This window comes from Pipistrellus kuhlii, unplaced genomic scaffold (genome assembly GCF_014108245.1).
Source record: "Pipistrellus kuhlii isolate mPipKuh1 unplaced genomic scaffold, mPipKuh1.p scaffold_m20_p_84, whole genome shotgun sequence".
NCBI lineage: Eukaryota > Metazoa > Chordata > Mammalia > Chiroptera > Vespertilionidae > Pipistrellus > Pipistrellus kuhlii.
The window spans coordinates 354,838-378,802 of NW_023425589.1; the positions used below are offsets into that span (position 1 = coordinate 354,838).

General features: G+C 62.6%; 2 protein-coding genes across 11 annotated transcripts in view; one reads left to right on the forward strand and one right to left on the reverse strand.

Annotated features, from left to right (window-relative positions):
- Positions 1–502: 502 nt before the first annotated feature.
- On the reverse strand, positions 503–4,498 carry HRC (histidine rich calcium binding protein). Its single transcript, XM_045577132.1, has 7 exons — positions 3,218–4,498; positions 2,521–2,701; positions 2,378–2,448; positions 1,602–1,670; positions 1,300–1,354; positions 721–757; positions 503–614 (listed from the first exon to the last, which is right to left on the reverse strand). Exons 1-7 carry the CDS (start codon positions 4,289–4,291, stop codon positions 578–580), a joined length of 1,524 nt encoding a protein of 507 aa, XP_045433088.1. The 5' UTR covers positions 4,292–4,498; the 3' UTR covers positions 503–577.
- A 2,787-nt stretch (positions 4,499–7,285) lies between these two features.
- The window catches only part of TRPM4 (transient receptor potential cation channel subfamily M member 4), a 39,776-nt gene continuing 23,096 nt past the window's right edge, over positions 7,286–23,965 (forward strand). For 4 of the 10 annotated variants that reach the window (XR_006740765.1, XR_006740764.1, XR_006740763.1 and 1 more), the window contains exons 1-9: positions 7,286–7,413; positions 7,689–7,756; positions 15,211–15,385; positions 16,366–16,546; positions 17,784–17,947; positions 18,391–18,574; positions 21,399–21,460; positions 21,602–21,793; positions 22,015–22,114. Coding sequence is in view for 6 of the 10 variants with exons in the window: in XM_045577127.1 (XP_045433083.1) it covers positions 7,393–7,413; positions 7,689–7,756; positions 15,211–15,385; positions 16,366–16,546; positions 17,784–17,947; positions 18,391–18,574; positions 21,399–21,460; positions 21,602–21,793; positions 22,015–22,114 (1,147 nt within the window). In the remaining 4 variants the exon portion in view is untranslated. Of the gene's footprint in view, positions 7,414–7,688; positions 7,757–15,210; positions 15,386–16,365; positions 16,547–17,783; positions 17,948–18,390; positions 18,575–21,395; positions 21,461–21,601; positions 21,794–22,014; positions 22,115–23,965 lie in introns of all 10 variants that reach the window. The other 6 variants (XM_036425641.2, XM_045577126.1, XR_006740762.1 and 3 more) reach the window with 5 other exon arrangements.

Sequence of the window (23,965 nt, forward strand, 5' to 3'; positions counted from 1 at the left end):
CAGTGCCACTCAGTCCCGCCCGCCGCCTGGGTGCCCGGCGGCCCGGGGCCAGCTGCGGGCGGGGCCCCTCTCCCCAGTGTCTGTGTCCCCGGGGCCCCCGCCCCCCGTGCCGTGGCCGTGTCCGTGCCCCGGGGCTGGGGTGCGGGGGCGCGGGGGGCGCTCCCCATGCCCTCGGCCCCGGGGTTTGCATGGGAGCATCCTCTTTCCGCGGGGCGCTGGGCGGTGGGGCGCGGGGCGGGGGAGGACGCGGGGAGCCCGCGCCCCGGACCCTGGCGGCCTCCCCGCCTCCGGCGCCACTCAGCGATCACGGGTAAAGAGAACTGTTTCAAAACGCGCCCGTGTGGACTGAGTTATTGATCCATCAGGACGTTCAACCGACCACCCGATCCAGCGCCCCGCGGACCCAGCACAGGCGCTGCTCCCTCCGACCCAGGGCCCCGGGTCCCGATCCCGCGGCGCCCCGGGGAGCCAGACAGACGCCTGACCAGGAGGGCTCGCGGGTCACGTTTATTCGGAGAAATAAATACGCCTCGTGGGGGTCGGGGCCGGGAGGGAGTCCGCGCCGCCGCGGGGCCGGCTAGGGCTCGGGCGCCTCCAGCAGGTCCGCCAGGGCCCTGCAGGGGGGAGCAGAGGTCAGGCGCGGGGAGCTGCCGAGCTCCCCGTCCATCAGCCCCCGGGACCCGCAGCCCAGGGCCCCCCGCCCTCCGCACACACACTCACTGGTACAGGGACGCGGAGAAATAGTCCACGTAGCTTCCTGCAGGGGAGGAGAGGGGACGGTGTGAGGGGTACCCCACGGGCGGACTTAGGGGGTCACTTTTCACCGCGTCCCGGACCAAGCCAGCTCCGCCCTCTTTTCCTAATTCCTCCCCCAAACCCGGTTCCTTCCACTCGCGGACCTCGGTTCCTTCAATTCTTCTCGCCCCGGCCCCGCCCCTCCAGTTCCAGGCCCGCCCCTCAGCCCCGCCCCCAATCTTAAAATTTTTTTTTTTTGCACGATCAGGTTTATTTACATTTGCCCTAAAAGTGCTAATAGTAAAACTGAGCTCCATAAAAATATAATATTCAGAGATAACAGCAGGCCCTACGGTTCCACGATCGTCTTTTTGTAAAATACATATTTTTTGGCTTCATCCATCCCCAGCCTTCTGTGGGCGCCCGGCTCCACCCACAGGCTCAGCCCTGACCTAGCGGCACACCTCGCCTCGCCCCACAGCCTCCCAGGCCCCCCAGGACTCGCCTCCCTGGGCGCCCCCGTCCTCAGGCTTCCCCTGAGACCCCCCCCCCCCCCACGCTTACCTGGGGTGCAGACAGTTTCGCAGACCAGCGGACAGAGGTAGCAGAACTGGCAATGCTGGGAGGGGGAGGGGGAAAGAGTGAGCGACAGGACGCGGTCAAAGGCAGCGTCAGGATGGGGGGGGGCGTGGGATGGAGGCTTGCTAGGTGGAGGTCAAGGTCAGAGGCGGGACTGGAGTGGGAGCCAAGGCTGCATCGGCGGCAAGGGGGCTTGGTCAGATGGAGGTGCAGAGGCCAGGATTGGGGTCTGGGCCACCCTGAGGCGGGCGTGGAGCTTTGAGTTCTGGGGGCGGGGGATGTCTCACCTGGCACTGGTCACAGTGCTCCCCCATGTTCTCCTCGTCACAGTGACAGTTCTCACACTCAGTGCATCGCTGGGAACCGGAGGGAGCTGGTTAGAGGAAACCTTAACCCCTTTGGGAGCCACCTGCCCGTCTCCCACCCTCCCCCAACTCCTCACCCCATTACCTCCCACCCCAGCTCAGTGTCACCCCCCAGAGCCATCTGACTGCTTGGTTTCCCATCCCCCCATCCCTGGGGGGGGGGCTGAGGATGCTCCCTTCTCCCCTTTCTTACTTCCCCCAGCCCCAGCCCCCGGCACCCTTCTCTCCCCGCTCCTGGTCACAGACCTTCCTCTCCTCACACCCTCCCCTTCCTGACGGTGCCCCAGCCTCCCCCATCGGCGCCTCGGCTCCAGTCCCCCCCCCCCCCAAACGGCCCCAGCAGTGTCTTTCTCCACCTGGAACTGCCCCTGCCCTTCCTTTTTTTCTTTTTCTTTTCTTTTATTGATTTTTTACAGAGAGGAAGGGAGAGGGATAGAGAGTTAGAAACATGGATGAGAGAGAAACATGGATCAGCTGCCCCCTGCAACACTCCCCACTGGGGATGTGCCTGCAACCAAGGTACCTGCCCTTGACCGGAATCGAACCCGGGACCTTTCAGTCCGCAGGCCGACGCTCTATCCACTGAGCCACACCGGTTAGGGCTGCCCCTGCCCTTTCTTTGCTCAGGGCCCTCCGCAGGCAGCCCAGGCCCAGGGACCAGTTGCAGGGACGGCTTGGTGGCCGGGGCTGGGACATACGTTGCAGAAGGAGCAGTAGCCGCACAGGGACCCTGGCTGGTAGTTCCCGTACTCCTGGGCGTCCTGCGGGCCTGTGGGGACAGGAGGGCAGCAGTGACCACACGGACTCAGCTCCTCCCGCTCCCCCGGGCCCGACGGCTTACCGGCCTCGCCACGCTCCTCCTCACTGGAGCCTCCGCCCGCCGCCTCCCTCCTGGCCAGCGGGTTGGGGATGATGGTGAAGGGGAGCTGGGCTTCCTCCAGCTCCTCCTCCTCCTCTTCCTCCCCCTGGCTCAGTGGGGCCTGAACCTCAGTCCTCTCTCCTCTCCTCTCTTCCTCTTCCTCCTGCTCTCGGCTCAGGCTGAGGCCACGGCCTCCCTCCTCCTCTTCCTCGTCCTCCTGTGCCAGGTGGGTGCCTTCTTCTCTCTGCTCTGAGCCTTCCTCCTCCTCCTCCTCCTCCTCCTCCTGCGAGCTGCGCTCTCCTTTTTCCTCTTCCTCTTCCTCCTCAGAATCTCCTTCCCCCGAATGGCTTCTGTCCCGGGCCCCCGTGTGCTCTGGGGCCTGGGGGCTCATTGCTTTGATGGACACTTCCTGGCCGGCCTCTCCGTCGCCGTGGCCGAGCTGACTGACAGCGGGGTGGCCACGTGTGGCCGCGTGGGCCTCCTCTCCCTCCCCGGGGACTGGGCGGGGGTGAGGGCGGGGCACGTCTGTGCTATCCTCATCCGCGAGGTACCCCTCCTCGGCGCTCCTGGGGCCCCGCGGCTGGTAGCTGGCCACGTGGTGACTGAACTTGGCTGCGACCTCCTCCTCCTCCTCATCCCCAAGGCTGTGGGGAGTATGGTGCCAGTGCTCCATGGACACATCCTCCTCCTCCTCCTCCTTGTCTCCGTGGCCTTGATGCCCACGGCTCAGCGCATGGTGGTGGTGCCCGTCTGGGGCAGCGTCGTCTTCCGGCCCGTGGCCTTGGCGCCCAGGGACCTGCAGTCCATACTCCTCCTCCTCCTCATCTTCTTCTTCTCTGTGGCCTCGGTGTCCGTGGCCAGGGACGTGGTGGGGGTGCTCCTCCTCGGAGTCGTCTTCTTCCTCTTGGTGCCTGAACCCCCAGTGTCCATACTCATTGGAGGCATCTTCATCATCGTCATCATCATCATCGTCATCATCTTCCTCTTTGTGGCCTCGGTGTCCGTGGGCAGGGACGTGGTCGTGGTGCTCATCGGAGTCGTCTTCCTCATCTTCCTCCCTGTGGCCGTGGGACCTGTGGGCCTGGAGTCCATGCTCATTAGAGACATCATCGTCATCATCGCCATCATCATCATCTTCTTCTCCGTGGCCTCGGTGCTTATGGGCCTGGTGCCCATACTCAGTAGAGACATCATCGTCGTCATCATCGTCATCATCATCTTCTTCTCCGTGGCCTCGGGGCCCGTGCCTCATGACACGACGCCGATACTCACTGGACACGACTTCGCTCTCCTCCTCGTCTTGGTGGCCGCCGTGGCTCCCATGGCCTGGGGAGGGGCGCCCATGCTCCTCCGAATCGTCCCCATCCTCGTCCCCACGGCCACGCTCCGTGGAGGCCTCCTCGTCGGAGTCATCCTCCTCTCCGGCCCCGTGGCCTCGGTGCCCGTGGCCGTGGAGCTGGCGACCGTCTTCCCCGGAGACATCGCCCTCGTCCTCCTCTCCGCGGTCCCGGTGGCTCCAGAACGGAGGCCCGCGGCCCGTGAGAACAGCCTCGCCCTCGTGGCCGTGGCCTCGGTGGCCGTGGACGGCGTGGCCAAACTCACCGGACACGTCCTCCGAGGAGACACCGGCATTGCTGTTCCAGCTGCTGGGGCCGGGCCCTCGCAGCTGCTGGGCCAGCGCCGGAGGGAGGAGCAGGCTGGCCACGGCCGCCCAGAGCAGAGCGGAGTGCAGCCACGGCCTGCGGCGGCCCATGGGGACGGACGGGCGGCAGGCCTTGCCCCAGGCTCGCTCTGGTGGCCACTGGCGGCGACGTGGGTGAATGTTGGGGGCTCTCGTCTCTCCTGGAGTCTTCCTCTTTCCCTCTGTCGCCCCTTCGCTGTGGTTCTCCCACCTCTGCCCGTCTGCCTCCCTCTGGCCCTCGCTGTGGCACCAGACACCCCGGTGAGCAGCCTCCCAGCCCCTCACCCCTTACCCCTCGCGGGCCCTCCCTCCCACCTGCCAGCCAATAGGGCCTCTCCCCTCCCCGCTCTGTGGCTAAATTTACCCTGGGCCCTGAGTTATTCTGGGTCAGTCCCCCTGTCCTTCCCTCCTGTGCCTCCTCCTCCTCCTCCCCCCCCTCCTCCCAGCTGCGAGGGGGTGGGTGAAGGGGTCTCTCTTTGGTCAGGAGAGGAGGGTTCGAGGGCCTTGACTTTGGACTCCCAACAAGCTCATGGTTGGCAGCTGCAAAGACCACAGCTAGACCTGTGACGGGCCACCTCGGGGGGCCGGGCAGCGGGGGGCCAGGAGGGTGTGTTTGAGGGGGGAGGCCGCTGGGTGGAGGGTGGGGTTAGACCAGGGGGTTCTGGCGGAACAGGAGACTGTGCTGAGCCAGTGGGTGCCGATCAGAGGCTTTCCCCAGGGGCCAGAGGAGCTGCGCCCAGCACCCCGTGCCATGACCTCCTGTCCCTGGCACAGACCTGGGCCGGGGCCTGGCCAGGCCAGGCTATAAATACCCAGGGGGCTCCGGTTACCGGCCAGGGCCAGCTGTCCCGTCAGAGCTGGCTGGCGGGGACGTGTGTCCGTGTCCCCCTCTCTGCAGCCCCTCCCAACGGCGCTGCAGGTCCCCAGCCCCTTGCCCCGGTCTCCTCTCTCCCTCAGGGCTCCATCCCTCCGCCTCTCGGGGTCCCTGTCCTGGCCCCCCAGATCCCACCCCCCCCCCCTCTTCGGCTTGCCTTTCCCTCTCACTCTGAGTGTCTGCCCTCCGCCCGAGTCTTGGCCACCCTCCCAGGGTCCCTGTGCCCCCTCCCTGGTCTCTGTCCCCCTCTCTCTGTGCCTCTGTCCCCCATTCTGTGTGCCTCTGTCCCTCCTCTCTCTGGGTGTCTGTCTCCCTCTCTCTCTCTGTGTCTGTCCCTCTCTCTCTCTCTGGGTCTCTGTCCCCCCCCCTCTCTCTCCAGGTCTCTGTCCCCCTCTCTCTCTCTGGGTGTCTGTCCCTCTCTCTCCAGGTTTCTGTCCCTCCTCTCTCTCTCTGGGTCTCTGTCCCCCTCTCTCTGGGTGTCTGTCTCCCTCTCTCTCTCTGGGTGTCTGTCCCTCTCTCTCTGGGTGTCTGTCCCTCTCTCTCTCTCTGGGTGTCTGTCTCCCTCTCTCTCTGTGTGTCTGTCCCTCTCTCTCTGGGTGTCTGTCCCCCTCTCTCTGGGTGTCTGTCCCTCTCTCTCTCTCTGGGTGTCTGTCCCCCTCTCTCTGGGTGTCTGTCCCTCTCTCTCTCTCTGGGTGTCTGTCCCCCTCTCTCTGGGTGTCTGTCCCTCTCTCTCTCTCTGGGTGTCTGTCCCCCTCTCTCTGGGTGTCTGTCCCTCTCTCTCTCTCTGGGTGTCTGTCCCCCTCTCTCTGGGTGTCTGTCCCTCTCTCTCTCTCTGGGTGTCTGTCCCTCTCTCTCTGGGTGTCTGTCTCCCTCTCTCTCTCTGGGTGTCTGTCCCTCTCTCTCTGGGTGTCTGTCTCCCTCTCTCTCTCTGTGTCTGTCCCTCTCTCTCTGGGTGTCTGTCCCCCTCTCTCTGGGTGTCTGTCCCTCTCTCTCTCTCTGGGTGTCTGTCTCCCTCTCTCTCTCTGGGTGTCTGTCCCTCTCTCTCTGGGTGTCTGTCTCCCTCTCTCTCTCTGTGTCTGTCCCTCTCTCTCTGGGTGTCTGTCCCCCTCTCTCTGGGTGTCTGTCCCTCTCTCTCTCTCTGGGTGTCTGTCCCTCTCTCTCTCTCTGGGTGTCTGTCCCTCTCTCTCTGGGTCTCTGTCCCCCCCCTCTCTCTCTGGGTGTCTGTCTCCCTCTCTCTGGGTCTCTGTCTCTCTGGGTGTCTGTCCCCCTCTCTCTGGGTGTCTGTCCCTCTCTCTCTGGGTCTCTGTCCCCCCCCCCCCCTCTCTCTGGGTGTCTGTCTCCCTCTCTCTGGGTCTCTGTCCCTCTCTCTCTGGGTCTCTGTCCCCCCCCCCTCTCTCTCTGGGTGTCTGTCCCCCTCTCTCTGGGTGTCTGTCCCTCTCTCTCTGGGTCTCTGTCCCCCCCCCCCCTCTCTCTGGGTGTCTGTCTCCCTCTCTCTGGGTCTCTGTCCCTCTCTCTCTGGGTCTCTGTCCCCCCCCCTCTCTCTGGGTGTCTGTCTCCCTCTCTCTGGGTGTCTGTCCCTCTCTCTCTGGGTCTCTGTCCCCCTCTCTCTGGGTGTCTGTCCCCCTCTCTCTGGGTCTCTGTCCCCCTCTCTCTCTGGGTGTCTGTCCCCCTCACTCTGGGTGTCTGTCCCTCTCTCTCTCTCTGGGTGTCTGTCCCCCTCACTCTGGGTGTCTGTCCCTCTCTCTCTCTCTGGGTGTCTGTCCCTCTCTCTCTCTCTGGGTGTCTGTCCCCCTCTCTCTGGGTCTCTGTCCCCCTCTCTCTCTGGGTGTCTGTCCCCCTCACTCTGGGTGTCTGTCCCTCTCTCTCTCTCTGGGTGTCTGTCCCTCTCTCTCTGGGTGTCTGTCCCCCCCCCCTCTCTCTCTGGGTGTCTGTCCCCCTCACTCTGGGTGTCTGTCCCTCTCTCTCTCTCTGGGTGTCTGTCTCTCCCCCCCCCCCCCCTCTGGGTGTCTGTCCCTCTCTCTCTGGGTGTCTGTCCCCCCCCCCCCTCTCTCTCTGGGTGTCTGTCCCCCTCTCTCTGGGTGTCTGTCCCCCTCTCTCTCTGGGTGTCTGTGGCTCTGTCTGCGCCTCCGCCTGGCAGCCCGTCCGCCTCCGCCCCGCCTCGCGCTCCTGCGTCGGGAGCCGGAGACGCCCCGCCTCCGGGCCGGCGGCCAGCCGGGAAGCGGCAGATCCGGTTTGTCCGGGGCGGACCTGAGGTCGGGGTGGCGGAGGGAATGCGGGGAGCCGGATAGGCGGCGGCGGCATGGCGGGCCCGAAAGAGCAGGTACCGGCCGGGCCGGGCTGCGGGCGCGGGGAGCGGGCGCCGGGTCCCCGGAGAGGCGGGTGGGGACCCCGATCCGGGTCAGACGGAGAAGGGGTTTGGGGGGGCCGGGAACTGGGTCCCTGGGAGCGGCGAGGAGGGGGGTGCGGGGGGAACCCCTAAGTCCAGGGGAGGAGGCACAGGGTCCCTGGTTCGGGTCCTGGGCGGGGCGCGGGGCGCGGGGCGCGGGGCGCGGGGCGCGGGGCGTGACCTGAGCCCCGCCCCTGTCCCGCCCCCAGAGCTGGATCCCCAAAATCTTCAAGAAGAAGACATGCACCGCCTTCATCGTGGACCCCGCAGACCCGGGGTGAGGAGCTGGCCCTGGGACCCGCCTGGCGGTCCGGACCGCTGACCCCGCCCCGGGGTCCCCCCCTCCCCGGGCCCCCCCTTCCCTCCTCCGGCTCTGGGACCCGTCCAAGGGCGTTCCCTCCCGCGGCGCCACCTGAGGCGGGTTTGGGTCTCCGCAGACGCAGACGTGGCCAGTTTCTCACGCTCCTGCCCGGGGTCAGGGTTAAAGCGCCAGCCCTCGGGGGCGTGGACCATGTCACCCTCCTCTCTGAGGTTCTGTCTCTTTCTTTCTCCCCGTCTCTGTCCTCTGTGTCACTTTCTGTTTTTCTTTTTTGGCTGTCTCCGTTCCTTCCTTCCATCCATCCACCCGTCCATCCTTCCTTCCACCCACCCATCCACCCATCCACCCATCCATCCATCCATCCACCAATCCATCCATCCATCCATTCACCCATCCATCCTCCCTTCCTTCCTTCCTTCCTTCCTTCCTTCCTTCCTTCCTTCCTTCCTTCCTTCCTTCCTTCCTTCCTTCCACCTATCCATTTATCCGTCCATCCTTCCTTCCTTCCTTCCATCCATTCATCCATCCTTCCTTCCATCCATCCATCCACCCATCCATCCACCCACCCACCCACCCACCCATCCATCTTTACATCCATCCATCCACCCACCCATCCCATCTATTTATTCTTCCTTCCTTCCTTCCTTCCTTCCTTCCTTCCTTCCTTCCTTCCATCCACACATCCATCCATCCATCCATCTATCCATCCACCCACCCACCCATCCATCCATCCACCCATCCATCCATCCATCCACCCATCCACCCATCCATCCATCCATCCATCCATCCATCCATCCATCCTCCCACCCACCCATCCATCCATCCACCCTTCCCTCCCTCCCTCCCTCCCTCCCTCCCTCCCTCCCTCCCTCCATCCATCCCTCCATCCAAGAAAGCTTCCCTCGGAGCTCACTTCTCAGGAGCACAGGCCCTGCCAGGGTTCACATGTCACCCGGGGACCTGTGCTGTGTGGCTTTGGGCAAATTATCGCACCTCTCTGGGCCTTACCTGTGCTCGGAGCACAAAAGCAGACCTTACCCCCTGGGGCTACGGTGAGAAGCGCTTGTGTTATTTCTGGCACAGTGCCTGGCCCGCGGTGAGCACGCAGACATGCCTGCAGCTCCCGGGCCGGGAGCAGGGACTGCCCGAGCAGGCCGCAGCTGGCCTGGGTGACGGACGCCGGGGTGTGGGGTGTGTGTGGGGGTGTCAGCCGGTTTGCCACTCCTGAGCAGCTCCGCCTCTCAGGTGGGTTTGGGCTGCCTGGTTACCGTGGAGACCATCTCCGGGGCGTGGCCCATGTCACCCTCCTCTCTGAGGGTGTGTCTTGTCTGCGCCTGTCATATCCATGCGGTCTGCTTGCCATGGTGGGTCAGCAAACAGCTATGCGTGTGTGGGGTGAGAGTTCAAAACTTCCTGGTGGACGCCAGGGCGTGGCCAGGAAAGCAGGAACCTCTGGGCTGGCGGGAGGGAGGAGGGTGGCTGGGGAGGAGAGGGCATGGCCCCTGTCTGGGGGAGGAGGGGCCAGTGCGGTGACCTCTGAAGGAGGAGCCGGGTCGGCAGGTGAAGGCGGGCTGGAGAGGGGAAGGCGGAGAGTGACTCCAGGCCTGGGAACAGCCTGTGCAGATGGCCCTCTGTGGACCCCGCGGTGAGGCTTGAAAATGGAGCAGAGGCCAAAACCTGTTTGGCTCAGTGGATAGAGCATCAGCCTGCGGACTGGAAGGTCCCAGGTTCGGTTCCGGTCAAGGGCATGTACCTTGGCTGCGGGCACATCCCCAGTGGAGGGTGTGCAGGAGGCGGCTGATCAATGATTCTCTCTCATCGATGTTTCTAACTCTCTGTCCCTCTCTCTTCCTCTCTGTAAAAAAAAAGAAAAAAGAAAATGGAGCAGAGTTCAGGGGGTGAGAGCACTGTCTCGGGAGAGTGGGGGCCCAAGAGGTTGGCTGGGCCGGCCCTCACGAGGTCTCCGATGCCAGCTCGAGGGGCAGGGTCCTTGTCCTAGGCTGCCCCGGGCTGCGGGGGCCACGGGAGGGGAGGGGCCAGCTCTGGGTGCGGGAAGGCCCTGAGGGACCGTGTCAGGATGGATAGGAGTTCGGGAGGGAGGGGAGGAGGCCTGAGCCAGGACAGGCCTGTGGGGACGCGGGAGGAGGGGACACAGAGAGGAGGGCCGTGTGAGGGTGGGGAGGAGCTCGGGGATTTGGGGTAAGGTGACCAGACGTCCCGCCAAAAGCGGACGTCTCTCATCTATGTTTCTAACTCGCTATCCCTCTCACTTCCTCTCTGTAAAAAATCAACAAAACATATTTTAAAAAATAAAATAAGTCCCGACTTTTTAAAAATGCCGAGGGACGCGGGACAAATTGTTAAAAATCGGGACGCCTGGTCACCTTAATGGGGGAGCAACGAGAGTGGCCCCAGACCTTGGGCTTGGGGGCAGAGACGGCGAGGTGTCCCCGCCATGAGGGACCCAGGAGGGGGAGGAGCAGGGCTGGGGAACTTTTCGGGGCTCGGTGAGAGATGTGGTGAGCTGGGGCCCCCAGGGGGGCTCGGGGCCTTGCAGACTGGGTGGGGGGCTGAGGGGGAGGCCTGGGACTCCCATCCAGGGTCTGAGCAGTCCTCGCTGGATGGAGACTGGGCCTGGGGGAGACGTTATGGGAGAAAGTGCAAAGCCAGGGAGGCAGCTATTATAGCTGGCCATTCTGTGACCTTCCCCCCACCCATGGAGGCCGGTTTGCAAACACCTGTCTCCACCAGTAAATGCCGCCTCGGGCACCGGCCCCGGGCCTGGCACAGCCCCTCCGTTCCCACCGAGGCTTCCTCCCTTAAGCTACTGGCCTGGCCCCGGAGCTGCAGGTTGAGGCCGGCGTGGGGCAGCCGCGTGGTCCTGGGTCTGGGGACCACGCAACCCGCAAGCTCAAGCCGGGGAAAGCCACAGAGGAGGGAGGGCAGGGCAGTGCGCTCTGCCGGGGCCAGTTCCTGGGAGCAGAGCCTTTCTTCTTAAAACATATATTTTATTGATTTTTCACAGAGAGAAGGGAGAGAGATAGAGAGCTAGAAACATCGATGAGAGAAACATCGACCAGCTGCCTCCTGCACACCTTCCACCGGGGATGTGTCCGCAACCAAGGCACATGCCCTTGACCGGAATCGAACCTGGGACCTTTCAGTCCGCAGGCTGAGGCTCTATCCACTGAGCCACACCGGCTAGTGCCGGGAGCAGAGCCTGTCAGCTGTGGCCAGCGCCACTTTGATCGCCAGATGAGACCTGAATAGAGGCCATTGTGTTTGGGGACAAGCGGTAATTGCTGATCGTATCTCATACCGGGAACCACTTCAGTTCCGTGGCCGCACTGAGAGGGAGGGAGGGAGGGGGTGCGAGGGAAGAGGGGAGCGGCCAGCTCTGTCCGGTGGACTTTCAGCGGGGGTGGAACTGTCCCACAGCCACAGCCAGCGTGCACACTGGCCACACGTGGCTCCTGACCCCTCCGAGGAAATGGGTTTTTGATTTTCATTTATGTGTTTTTTAAACTAGAGCTGCCCTAGCCGGTTTGGCTCAGTGGATAGAGCGTCGGCCTGCGGACCCAAGGGTCCCGGGTTCGATTCCGGTCAAGGGCATGTACCATGGTTGTGGGCACATCCCCAGTAGGGGGTGTGCAGGAGACACCTGATCGATGTTTCTAACTCTCTATCTCTCTCCCTTCCTCTCTGTAAAAAAGCAATAAAATAAATTAAAAACAACAACAAAAACTGGAGGCCGGTTGCACGAAATTCGTGCAGGAATAGGCCTCCCATCCCCCAGCGGCCGGCACCCGCCTCCTCTGGCAGCTGGACCCGAGCTTCCCTCCCTCCAGCACCGGCAGGCGCCCAGGATCCCCTCGCAGCCCCGGCTTCGTCCGGAAGGAGGGAAGGATGGACATCCGGTCTAATTAGCCTATTACGCTTTTATTATTACAGATATATTTTCATTGATGTCAGAGAGGAAGGGAGAGGGAGAGGGAGATGGAAGCATCCATGATGAGTGAGAATCATTGATCAGCTGCCTCCCACCCACCTCACACTGGGGATCGAGCCCGTATCCCGGGCCTGTGCCCTGACCAGGATCGAACCGTGACCTCCTGGTTCATAGGTTGATGCTCACTCAGGCTGGGCTGAATTTTTTTTTAAAAAAAATATTATATTTTATTGATTTTTTTTACAGAGAGGAAGGGAGAGGGATAGAGAGCTAGAAACATCGATGAGAGAGAAACATCGATCAGCCGCCTCCTGCACACCCCTGACTGGGATGGGTCCGCAACCAAGGTACATGCCCTTGACCGGAATCGAACCCGGGACCCTTGAGTCCGCAGGCCGACGCTCAATCCCTGAGAGGGGCAAGCAGGAGACAGCTGATGTCTTGCTCTCAGATTGATGTTTCTCTCTCTCTCCCTCTCCCCGCTTCCTCTCTCTCTCAAAATCAAATTAAAAACTTCGGTGTGGCTCAGTGGTTGGGCATCAATCCAGGAGCCAAGAGGTCGCGGTTGGATTCCCCGCCGAGCATGTGCCTGGGTCGTGGGCCCCAGTGGCTGGTGCTTCTCTCTCACCGATGTTTCTCTCTCTCTCCCTCTCCCTTCTTCGCTCTCTAAGAGAAGTCAATAGAGACATAAAACACACTCACCTCTGGCCGATCTCATTTAGAAAGCAAGGGCTGGCCCTGGCCGGTGTGGCTCAGTGGGTAGAGCATCAGTGGACTGAAGGGTCCCGGGTTCGATTCTGGACCGAGGCACAGGCTTGAGTTGCGGGCTCGGTCCCCAGTGGGGGCGTGCAGGAGGCAGCCCATGGATGTTTCTCTCTCCCTCTCCCTTCCTCTCTGAAATCAATAAAATATATTTTTTTAAAAAAAGAAAAAGCAAGCAGGGCTGCCTGTATGTCTGTTCAGGGGGAAAGGGTCACGTGGGATGCCCTGGCCGGGAGGAGAAACAGCCACACAGACCTTGCCGGTGAGGCCGGGTCAGGGTGGCGGCCTCGGCTGAGCCACTGCCAGCCTCGCTCGGAGCCGCAGCGGCTTCTCTGCGCTAAAGAGCCGTGGCAGGGCTGGCGTGGGTGCCCGCTCCGGCCCAGCCGCTCCTCCCGCGCCCGGACTGAGAGGAATGACGTCCAGCCGAGGTTATTTAAAGCTGGGACGTGGCCCTCATTGCAGGGATCGGCATTCCCCGTGGGCGCCTCTTAGTTCTGCGAGCCGGGCTGTGGCTCTTGTCTTTTCATTTACGGGGGGAAATGTACTTATTTGTTTATGTTTTTATTGATTTCAGAGAGGAAGGGAAAGGGAGAGAGAGAAACATCAGTGATGAGAATCACTGGTTGGCTGCTTTCTGCACGCCCCCTACTGAGGATCGAGCCCCCAACCCAGGCATAGGCCCTTGTCTGGAATCGAGCCGGGACCCTCCAGTCCAAAGGCCGATGCTCTATCCACTGAGCCACACCAGCTAGGGCTGATATATTTTTATTGATTTTTTTTACAGAGGGGAAGGGAGAGGGACAGAGAGTTAGAAACATCGATGAGAGAGAATCATCGATCGGCTGCCTCTTGCACAGCCCTCATTGGGGATGTGCCCGCAACCAAGGTACGTGCCCTTGACCAGAATCGAACCCGGGACCTTTCAGTCCGCAGACCGACACTCTATCCACTGAGCCAAACCGGGTTTGGTGCTAAAACATATCTTTATTGAATTCAAGGAGGAAGGGAAAGGGAAAGAGAGGGGAAAAAAGAGAGAAACATCTATGATGAGAATCATGGATCGGCTGCCTCCTGCATGCCCCTTATTGGGGATTGAGCCCCCAACCCAGGCATATGCCCTTGTCCAGAATCGAACCCGGGACCCTATAGTCCAAAGGCCGACGCTCTGCCCGCTGAGCCACACCAGCCTGGGCCTGAGGGGAAATTTAGCTCAGAGAGGTGAAGCCACTTGCCCGAGGTCACACAGCCGCCTCGGCCTCCAGCGGGCGTGCTCTCCGAGTCTCTGGCTGTTCCTTTCCCGGTGAGCACGGTCCCTGTGGAGGGGCAGCGAGGGCTGGCCGCTCCTCCCGGTGGGCAGGGCGGCTCCCTCCCCGCCCGCCCGCCCGGCGCCCTCAGGCTGCTGCCCAGGAGGGGCGGGCAGGTCAGCGGGGCGGCCAGGAGGGGCGGGCAGGTCAGCGGGGCGGCCAGGAGGGGCGGGCAGGTCAGCGGGAGGCCCAGGAGGGGCGGGCAGGTCAGCGGGAGGCCCAGGAGGGGCGGGCAGGGCAGCGGGGCGGCCAGGAGGGGCGGGCAGGTCAGCCGGAGGCCCAGGAGGGGAGGGCAGGTCAGCGGGAGGGCCAGGAGGGGTGGGGCAGGTCAGCGGGAGGCCCAGGAGGGGCGGGGCAGGTCAGCGGGGCGGCCAGGAGGGGCGGGCAGGTCAGTGGGGCGGCCAGGAGGGGCGGGCAGGTCAGCGGGGCGGCCAGGAGGGGCGGGCAGGTCAGCGGGGCGGCCAGGAGGGGCGGGCAGGTCAGCGGGAGGCCCAGGAGGGGCGGGCAGGGCAGCGGGGCGGCCAGGAGGGGCGGGCAGGTCAGCGGGGCGGCCAGGAGGGGCGGGCAGGTCAGCGGGGCGGCCAGGAGGGGCGGGCAGGTCAGCGGGAGGGCCAGGAGGGGCGGGCAGGTCAGCGGGACGGCCAGGAGGGGCGGGCAGGGCGGCGGGGCGGCCAGGCGGGCGGGCAGGGCAGCGGGAGGGCCAGGAGGGGCGGGCAGGGCAGCCGGACGGTCTGGCCCTGGGGCTTGGGCAGAAGCACGATGCTCCCCAGGACGCTCGGGGCTGGGGCGCCGTGGGGCTCACCCCCCTCCCCCCTCCAGAGGGACCCTGTGCCAGTGCGGGCGCCCTGGGGCTTCCCCCTCCCCCCTCCAGAGGGACCCTGTGTCAGTGCGGGCGCCCTGGGGCTCCCCCCCTCCCCCCTCCAGAGGGACCCTGTGCCAGTGCGGGCGCCCTGGGGCTTCCCCCTCCCCCCTCCAGAGGGACCCTGTGCCAGTGCGGGCGCCCTGGGGCTCACCCCCTCCCCCCTCCAGAGGGACCCTGTGCCAGTGCGGGCGCCCTGGGGCCCCCCCCCTCCCCCTCCAGAGGGACCCTGTGCCAGTGCGGGCGCCCTGGGGCTCACCCCCTCCCCCTCCAGAGGGACCCTGTGCCAGTGCAGGCGCCCTGGGGCTCCCCCCCCCCCCCCTCCAGAGGGACCCTGTGCCAGTGCGGGCGCCCTGGGGCTCCCCCCCTCCCCCCTCCAGAGGGACCCTGTGCCAGTGCGGGCGCCCTGGGGCTCACCCCCTCCCCCCTCCAGAGGGACCCTGTGCCAGTGCGGGCGCCCTGGGGCTTCCCCCTCCCCCCTCCAGAGGGACCCTGTGCCAGTGCGGGCGCCCTGGGGCTCACCCCCTCCCCCCTCCAGAGGGACCCTGTGCCAGTGCGGGCGCCCCCGGAGCGCACACCTGGCTGTGGCCGTGGAGGACGCGTTCGGGGCGGCCGTGGTGACCGAGTGGGACCGGGACCTGCACACCACGGAGAAGCCCACCGACGCCTTCGGGGACCTGGACTTCCTGGGCGCCGGCCGCAAGGCCAGCAACGTGAGGCCTGCGGGGCGGAGAGGGAGGGGCGGGGCTCGGGCTCAGAGCTGGGCCTGGGCGCCCGCTGAACACTGTCTCCCCGTCTGCCCACCCCTGTCCTCACCGCTCTCTGGGCCTGTGTCCCCCCTCTGGGTCTGTGTCCCCCCCCCTCTGGGTCTGCGTCCCCCCTCTGGGTCTGCGTCCCCCCCCTCTGGGCCTGTGTCCCCCCCTCTGGGTCTGTGTCCCCCCCTCTGGGTCTGTGTCCCTCCCTCTGGGCCTGTGTCCCCCCCTCTGGGTCTGTGTCCCCCCCTCTGGGTCTGTGTCCCTCCCTCTGGGTCTGTGTCCCCCCCCCTCTGGGTCTGTGCCCCCCCCCTCTGGGCCTGTGTCCCCCCCTCTGGGCCTGTGTCCCTCCCTCTGGGCCTGTGTCCCCCCCTCTGGGTCTGTGTCCCCCCCCCCCTCTGGGTCTGTGTCCCCCCCCCCTGGGTCTGTGTCCCCCCCCCCGGGTCTGTGCCCCCCCCCTCTGGGCCTGTGTCCCCCCTCTGGGTCTGTGTCCCCCCCCTCTGGGCCTGTGTCCCCCCCCCTCTGGGTCTGTGTCCCCCCCCTCTGGGCCTGTGTCCCCCCCTCTGGTCTCCCCCCGGGTCTCTGTGTTCCCCTCTCCGGTCTCCTCCCGGGTCTCTGTGTCCCCCCCTCTGGTCTCCCCCCCGGGTCTCTGTGTCCCCCCCTGGGTGTCTGTGTCCCCCCCCGGGTCTCTGTGTCCCCCCCTGGGTGTCTGTGTCCCCCCCTCTGGTCTCCCCCCGGGTCTCTGTGTCCCCCCCTGGGTGTCTGTGTCCCCCCCCGGGTCTCTGTGTCCCCCCCCGGGTCTCTGTGTCCCCCCCTGGGTGTCTGTGTCCCCCCCTCTGGTCTCCCCCCGGGTCTCTGTGTCCCCCCCGGTGTCTGTGCCCCCCTCTCCGGTCTCCTCTCCTCCTGGTCTCCGTGCCCGGGCCCCCTCCCTGTGCCCACAGTTCCTCCGGCTCTCGGACCGCACGGACCCGGCCACGGTGTATAACCTGGTCACACGCACCTGGGGCTTCCGGGCCCCGAACCTGGTGGTGTCGGTGCTGGGGGGCTCGGGGGGCCCCGTGCTCCAGACCTGGCTGCAGGACCTGCTGCGCAGCGGGCTGGTGCGGGCCGCGCAGAGCACAGGTGATGGGCTGCCCCGGGCGGCGGCTGCCCCCTCCCCCGGGGTGTCCCCTCCCCCGGGGTGTCCTCCTCCTCCGGGGTGTCCCTCCTCCTCCGGGGTGTCCTCCTCCCCCGGGGTGTCCTCCTCCTCCGGGGTGTCCCTCCTCCCCCGGGGTGTCCTCCTCCGGGGTGTCCCTCCTCCTCCGGGGTGTCCTCCTCCCCCGGGGTGTCCTCCTCCGGGGTGTCCCTCCTCCCCCGGGGTGTCCCTCCTCCCCCGGGGTGTCCCTCCTCCTCCGGGGTGTCCCTCCTCCTCCTCCGGGGTGTCCCTCCTCCTCCGGGGTGTCCCTCCTCTGGGGTGTCCCCTCCTCCGGGGTGTCCCTCCTCCTCCGGGGTGTCCCCTCCTCCGGGGTGTCCCTCCTCCTCCGGGGTGTCCCTCCTCCTCCGGGGTGTCCCTCCTCCGGGGTGTCCCTCCTCCTCCGGGGTGTCCCTCCTCCTCCTCCGGGGTGTCCCTCCTCCTCCGGGGTGTCCCTCCTCCTCCTCCGGGGTGTCCCCTCCTCCTCCGGGGTGTCCCTCCTCCTCCGGGGTGTCCCTCCTCCGGGGTGTCCCTCCTCCGGGGTGTCCCTCCTCCTCCGGGGTGTCCCTCCTCCGGGGTGTCCCTCCCCCGGGGTGTCCCTCCTCCGGGGTGTCCCTCCTCCTCCGGGGTGTCCCTCCTCCGGGGTGTCCCTCCTCCGGGGTGTCCCTCCTCCTCCGGGGTGTCCCTCCTCCGGGGTGTCCCTCCCCCGGGGTGTCCCTCCTCCGGGGTGTCCCTCCTCCTCCGGGGTGTCCCTCCTCCTCCGGGGTGTCCCTCCTCCGGGTGTCCCTCCTCCTCCGGGGTGTCGCTCCTCCTCCTCCGGGGTGTCCCTCCTCCTCCGGGGTGTCCCTCCTCCTCCTCCGGGGTGTCCCTCCTCCTCCGGGGTGTCCCTCCTCCTCCGGGGTGTCCCTCCCCCGGGGTGTCCCTCCTCCTCCGGGGTGTCCCTCCTCCTCCTCCGGGGTGTCCCTCCTCCTCCGGGGTGTCCCTCCCCCGGGGTGTCCCTCCTCCGGGGTGTCCCTCCTCCTCCGGGGTGTCCCTCCTCCGGGGTGTCCCTCCTCCGGGGTGTCCCTCCTCCTCCGGGGTGTCCCTCCTCCGGGGTGTCCCTCCTCCCGGGTGCGCCCGCCTCCCCGGTTGGGCCTGTCACACGCTGTCCTGTCTCCGCCGGGTGCGGCCTCACCGCCCCGTCCGCAGGGGCCTGGATCGTCACCGGGGGGCTGCACACGGGCATCGGCCGGCACGTCGGCGTCGCCGTGCGGGACCACCAGACGGCCAGCACCGGCGGCACCAAGGTGGTGGCCATGGGCGTGGCCCCCTGGGGCGTGGTCCGCAACCGGGAGGCCCTCACCAACCCCAAGGTGGGACCGGGCCCTGGGTCCGAGGGAGGAGGGCTGGGCCGGGCCCTGGGTCCGAGGGAGGAGGGCTGGGCCGGGCCCTGGGTCCGAGGGAGGAGGGCTGGGCCGGGCCCTGGGTCTGAGGGAGGAGGGGCTGGGCCTGGGCGCCTGGGTCCGAGGGAGGACGGACTGGGGGAGGAGGGGCTGGGGGCCTGGGTCCGAGGGAGGAGGGACTGGGGGAGGAGGGGCTGGGGGCCTGGGCCACTGGGTCTGAGGGAGGAGGGACTGGGGGCCTGGGTCCGAGGGAGGACGGCTGGGGGAGGAGGAGCTGGGGGAGGAGGGGCTGGGGGAGGAGGGTCAGAGGGAGGAGGGGCTGGGGGAGGAGGGGCTGGGGGAGGAGAAGGGGTTCAGAGGGAGGAGGACCTGGCCCCTGGCCCTGATGCGGAGCCCCCGCCGGCGCCTCCCAGGGCTCCTTCCCCGCCAGCTACCGGTGGCGCGGGGACCCCCAGGACGGGGTGCAGTTCCCCCTGGACTACAACTACTCGGCCTTCCTGCTGGTGGACGACGGCACGCACGGCCGCGTGGGCGGCGAGAACCGCTTCCGCCTGCGCTTCGAGTCCTACATCGCGCAGCAGAAGACGGGCCTGGGGGGTGAGCGCTGCGGCGGCCACGCGTGGGGTCTGGGCGCGGAGGAGGCTCCTGCGGCCCAGCCTTCCCGCCATCTGCTGTGTCTTAAAAAAATCTTTATCTGAAATCGGAAACGCACCGGAGGGAAGCTCACTGATTTGTTTTATTTTTTTATTTTTAAAATTTTCTTTCTTTCTTTTTTAAAAATATATTTTTATTGCCAAAACCGGTGTGGCTCAGTGGATAGAGCGTCAGCCTGAGGACTGAAAGGTCCCAGGTTCGATTCCGGTCAAGGGCATGTACCTTGGTTGCGGGCACATCCCCAGTAGGAGGTGTGCAGGAGGCAGCTGGTCGATGATTCTTTATCATCAATGTTTCTAGCTCTCTATCCCTCTCCCTTCCTCTCTGTTAAAAAAAAAAAAATCCATAAAATATATTTAAAAAAAATTTTTTTTTATTGAGTTCAAACAGGAATGGAGAGGGAAAGAAAAAAAGGAACATCAGTGATGAGAGAGAATCATGGAGAGGCTGCCTCCTGCACGCCCCACACTGGGGATCGAGCCTGCAACCCGGGCCTGTGCCCTGACCGGAATCGAACCTGGGACCCTTCAGTCCTTAGGCTGACACTCTATCCAATGAGTCAAACTGGTTAAGGCTAATCTTATTATTATTATTTTTAAACATATTTTATTGATTTTTCATAGAGAGGAAGAGAGAGGGATAGAGAGTTAGAAACATCGATGAGAGAGAATCATCGAGCAGCTGCCTATTGGGGAAGTGCCCGCAACCAAGGTACATGCCCTTGACCGGAATCGAACCCGGGTCCTTTCAATCTGCAGGCCGACGCTCTATCCACTGAGCCACACCGGTTTCGGCGCCAATCTTATTTTTTTTAATGGCCATACAGTAAGTTATTTTTGGGGTGTGCAGTTCTATGATTATAGATTCACTAGAGGCCCGATGCAGGAAGCTTCATGCAAGAATGGGCCTTTCTTCCCTTGGCTGCTGGCACCACCTTCGCTCTGGCCTGGAGCCACCTTTCCGCTTTCCCACACTGCCCAGAGGCCCAGAGGCCCAGAGCGGCCCGGGGCAGTGTGGAACGCCTGAGTCATCGCCACGGTGATGACACAGGCATCCTGCCCCCAGCCGCTGGGTGCCTGCATATGCAAATTAACACTCACCTTTGGTGGGTTAATTTGCATAGCCACTCCTGACTGGCTGGTGGGTGTCATGAAGGTACGGTCAATTTGCATATTACTCTTTTATTAGCGTAGGTGTGACCATTTCCACAATCAGGACACAGTATGGTTCTCTTACCTTGAAGGCATCCATTTCTTTTGTACCCCAGCCCCTAGCAATCACTGATCTCTTCACCATCACACTCATTTTCTCTTCGCCAGAAGGCCATATAAATGGAATAATAAAATACATAACCCTCTGAGACTGGTTTTTCACGCAACATAATATCTTATGGCAGTTTTAACGTGTGCCCTTTGGAACAAATCAGACCATCCCAGGGTATATAAAGAAACAGTTAATTATCTTCCCTACCTAGCTCCAACCCCTCTATTGGGGTAATTAGTCTTATACAATTTAGACTTTATCCTTTTACCCCTTTATCTCTGCTTATAAAATTTTATACAGTTATATTCCACCTATATGGTGTTTCTTTCTTATACTCTATATATACATATTACACTTCCTTATGGCCATCCCTTTAGGTCCACAATTTCTTCATCTTGCTTCCTCTTCTAATAAATAGTTGTATGATATCCCTTAATTATGGGCGTATCATCTGTTGTTTATGTTTCTGGGTTGATGGAGACTTAATGCTTTACCAGTGGCTTGGTCTTAGAAGCAGTGCTGAACAAGTATCTTTGTGTGGACATGCAGAATTACATACAGGTGTTTTAAGTTCTATCCAGTGGATTCCTCAAGCAATATTGCTAAGGATGTATATTAATGGGCAGACTAGATATTTTTTCTAAAAACTTGTAGCAGTTTTCACTCCCATCAAGAATGTTTGAGAATGTCCTTTTCCATTCAGTCTCAACCAGCTCTGGATACTCTTGCCTTAATCCCCCCCCCCCCCCCCCCCCAGTTTGGTGGGTAAAAAGTAACACCTCACTTTTATTTTATTTATTTTTTAAAAATATATATATATTTTATTGATTTTTTACAGATAGAGAGCTAGAAACGTCGATGAGAGAGAATCATAGACCAGCTGCCTCTTGCATACCCCCTACCTGGGATGTGCCTGCAACCAATGTACATGCCCTTGACCGGAATCGAACCCGGGACCTTTCAGTCCGCAGGCCGACGCTCTACCAACTGAGCCAAACGGTTTCGGCTAACACCTCACTTTTAATTTGATTGTTTAATTAATCTAATAACGTGAAGAGATATAAGCATATTTTGTTGGCCAATCGGATATCCTCAGTTATGAGTTGCCTACGTTGTATGACTTTAATACATGGCTTTGGTATATGTCTTTATTATGTTTGGATAGTCTGTTCTCTTATTTCCTTCATTTTCTGTTTGAACCTTCATCTTCTCCTGGCTCCTGGGGGGCTCAGCAACCACAGACTCCAGGCCCCCAGGCCCTCCCTCCTTGGGAAGCTGAGCATCATTATCTTCAAAACCTGGCCCCTCCTAACGCGCTCAAAGACAGGACAATTCCCTTGAGCCTCTGACGGAGGATTAGGCAGATGCCAACCTTTGCCCCAGGGACTCCGGGCACATGTGGTTCTCCACCAGCCCTGGCAAAGGCTGACCGAGGTGACCACACCCTACCTAGCTCCAACCCCTCTATTGGGGTAATTAGTCTTACACAATTACCCCTCCCCAGGGACTGGCATCGACATCCCGGTCCTCCTCCTCCTGATTGATGGGAACCAGGAGATGTTGAAGGTACAGCCCAGGGCCCAGACACCTGGGTCTAAGGGCTGGGGGCGCGGGCCCTGGGTTTCAGGGGAGGAGGGAGCGGGGGCCCTGTACTTCAGGGGGGGTGACTCCCTTCCCTCTCTGACCTCCCCCCTCTTTATCTTGTAGCGGATAGAGAATGCCACTCAGGCTCAGCTCCCCTGCCTCCTGGTGGCGGGTTCGGGGGGCGCCGCGGACTGCCTGGCGGAGATCCTGGAGGACTCTCTGGCTCCGGGGAGCGGAGGGGGCCGGCGAGGGGATGCCCGAGACCGGATCAGGCGTTTCTTCCCCAAAGGGGACCCCGACGTCCTGCAGGCCCAGGTATGACACCGAGGGCCCGGCTGTGGCCCCTGAGGTGGGCGGGAGCCGGGGACCTGGGCTCTGGGGACTGGAGAGAAGAGGTGCTTGCTGAGGGCTTGGAGTCTTGGGTCCGAGGGAAGATCCCGGGTCCCGAAGGCCTCCCGCGTCTCTGCGGCCAGGGCCCCGGGGCGGGGGGCAGGGGGCCCCGGGGATGGGCTGCCAATGCGGGATTCGGTCCGCAGGTGGAGCGGATCATGACCCGGAAGGAGTTGCTGACAGTCTACTCTTCGGAGGACGGCCCCGAGGAGTTCGAGACCATCGTTCTGAGGGCTCTCGTCAAGGGTGAGGCCTGGACCCCCAAATTCTCCCAACCTGCTCAGCTCAACTTTGGACAGTTTTTTTTGGCCTGACAGTTTGCTCATTTTCTCTCATCTAAGGCCGTGCCCCCTTCACCTCTTTCTTTCCATCGTTCCGCTTGGCACTGTTTCTTGAGGCTTTGCATGATGCTTTTGAACCATTTCCCAAAGTACTTTATATTCCAACACCTATTTCTTCCTGTTGGATCCACTTATCCAGCCTTTCATCCTTTATCCATCCACCCACTCTTTCATCCATTCAGCCAGACACTAAATTTTCCATCTAACACTTATTCCATTCATTCTTCATCCATCCATCCACCCACACATCCATTCATACATCCATTCACTCATACATCCATGCATCCATTCACCCATCCATCCATCCATCCATCCATCCATTCATCCATCCATCCATCCATCCATCCATCCATCCATCTATCCATCCATCCATTCATCCATCCATCCATTCATCCATCCATCCACTCATCCATCCATCCATCCACCCACCCGTCTGTCCGTCCATCCATCCATCCATCCATCCATCCATCCATCCATCCACTCATTCATCCATCCATCCATCCACTCATTCATCCATCCATCCATCCACTCATTCATCCATCCATCCACCCATCCATCTATCCATCCACTCATCCATCCATCCACTCATTCATTCATTCATCCATCCATCCATCCATCCACTCATCCATCCATCCATCCATCCATCCAGACATTAAATTTCCCATCTACTACTTATTCAACTCATTCTCCATCCATCCATCCATCCACTTCCTCTTCTGCGTGCCTCCAGTGTGTTTCAAGCACTGCAGGTTGGGGAGTCAGAGATGAACCAGAGCACTCACTGCCTCCCAGTGAGGACTCCTGACATCTCACTGGAGGAATGAAGGACGAAAACCAAGGTCAGGAGCATGACGGCACCGGCGGTAGCCGAGGACAGGGCTAGTGTGTTCATTCGACAAGCATCATCCTGGGCTCCAGAGGTTAAAGCAGCCCCACATCCTGCGCTCACCAGCCCCTGATCCTCCCAGGGGTGTTTGGACGCGACCTTAAATAAAGCTTAGGACAAAAGCTGGGGGAGGACCCGCCGTAGTAAGGGGCGAAAATCCGAAGGGGAATGGTATTTAGATCCGGCCTGGACGCAGGAAGAGGAGGAGGTGGGATAGTCAGTGGGGACGGGGTTTCCCAGGGTTCCGTGGGGACGTGGGTGGGGGAGGTTATTTGTGGTGTTAGAGAGTTTTACAGGGAAAACACCTCAGATAAAAGCTCCTAAGCGGCATAGCATCCCTTTACAAGGCGTTCTCGGGCCCAGGCGCCACCCCAGCTGTATCCGCCATGTCCTGCGGCGGCAGAGAGAACAGTCACGCCTGATTTCGGAGTCAGATGAAGCCGTGTGCTCCCCGCGGGGCCCCTTCCTGGCTGTGTGGCCGAGAGAGAGAGAGAGAGAGAGAGAGAGAGAGAGAGAGAGAGAGAGAGAGAGAGAGAGAGAGAGAGACTCCCTCTCCGGTCTTCGTTTCTCTCTCTGAAACTTGGAGATGATACCTCGCGGGAGAGTTGTGAGCTCAGAGGCAGCTTATTGGGGGGACCCCCCATTCACGAGAGGTCTTCCTGGGACCCCCTTTCTCCCGGGGACTGGTCCTCACTCCTCACACAGAGGGTGGCAGTGGGCAGGTCGGCCTCACTTTAGGGAAGTGAAGGCACGTTTTCTTGGGGGAGAAGGCAGCGCTGGGGGACGTGGTTTGGGGCGGGGCGGGGCGGGGCGGTGGCGAGCCCACAGTCTGCCGGAGCGGGAGGATCAGATCACCGGCCCGAAACCGGA

Coding starts and splice junctions, on each gene's coding strand:
- HRC (XM_045577132.1), bottom strand. CDS start 4,291: ATGGGCCGCCGCAGGCCGTGGCTGCACTCCGCTCTGCTCTGGGCGGCC. Junction 2,702..3,217: donor AGGAGGAGGAGGAGGAGGAT/GTGTCCATGGAG, acceptor AGCCGAGAGCAG/GAGGAAGAGGAAGAGAGGAG. Junction 1,355..1,601: donor AGCACTGTGACCAGTGCCAG/GTGAGACATCCC, acceptor TCCCCCTCCCAG/CATTGCCAGTTCTGCTACCT.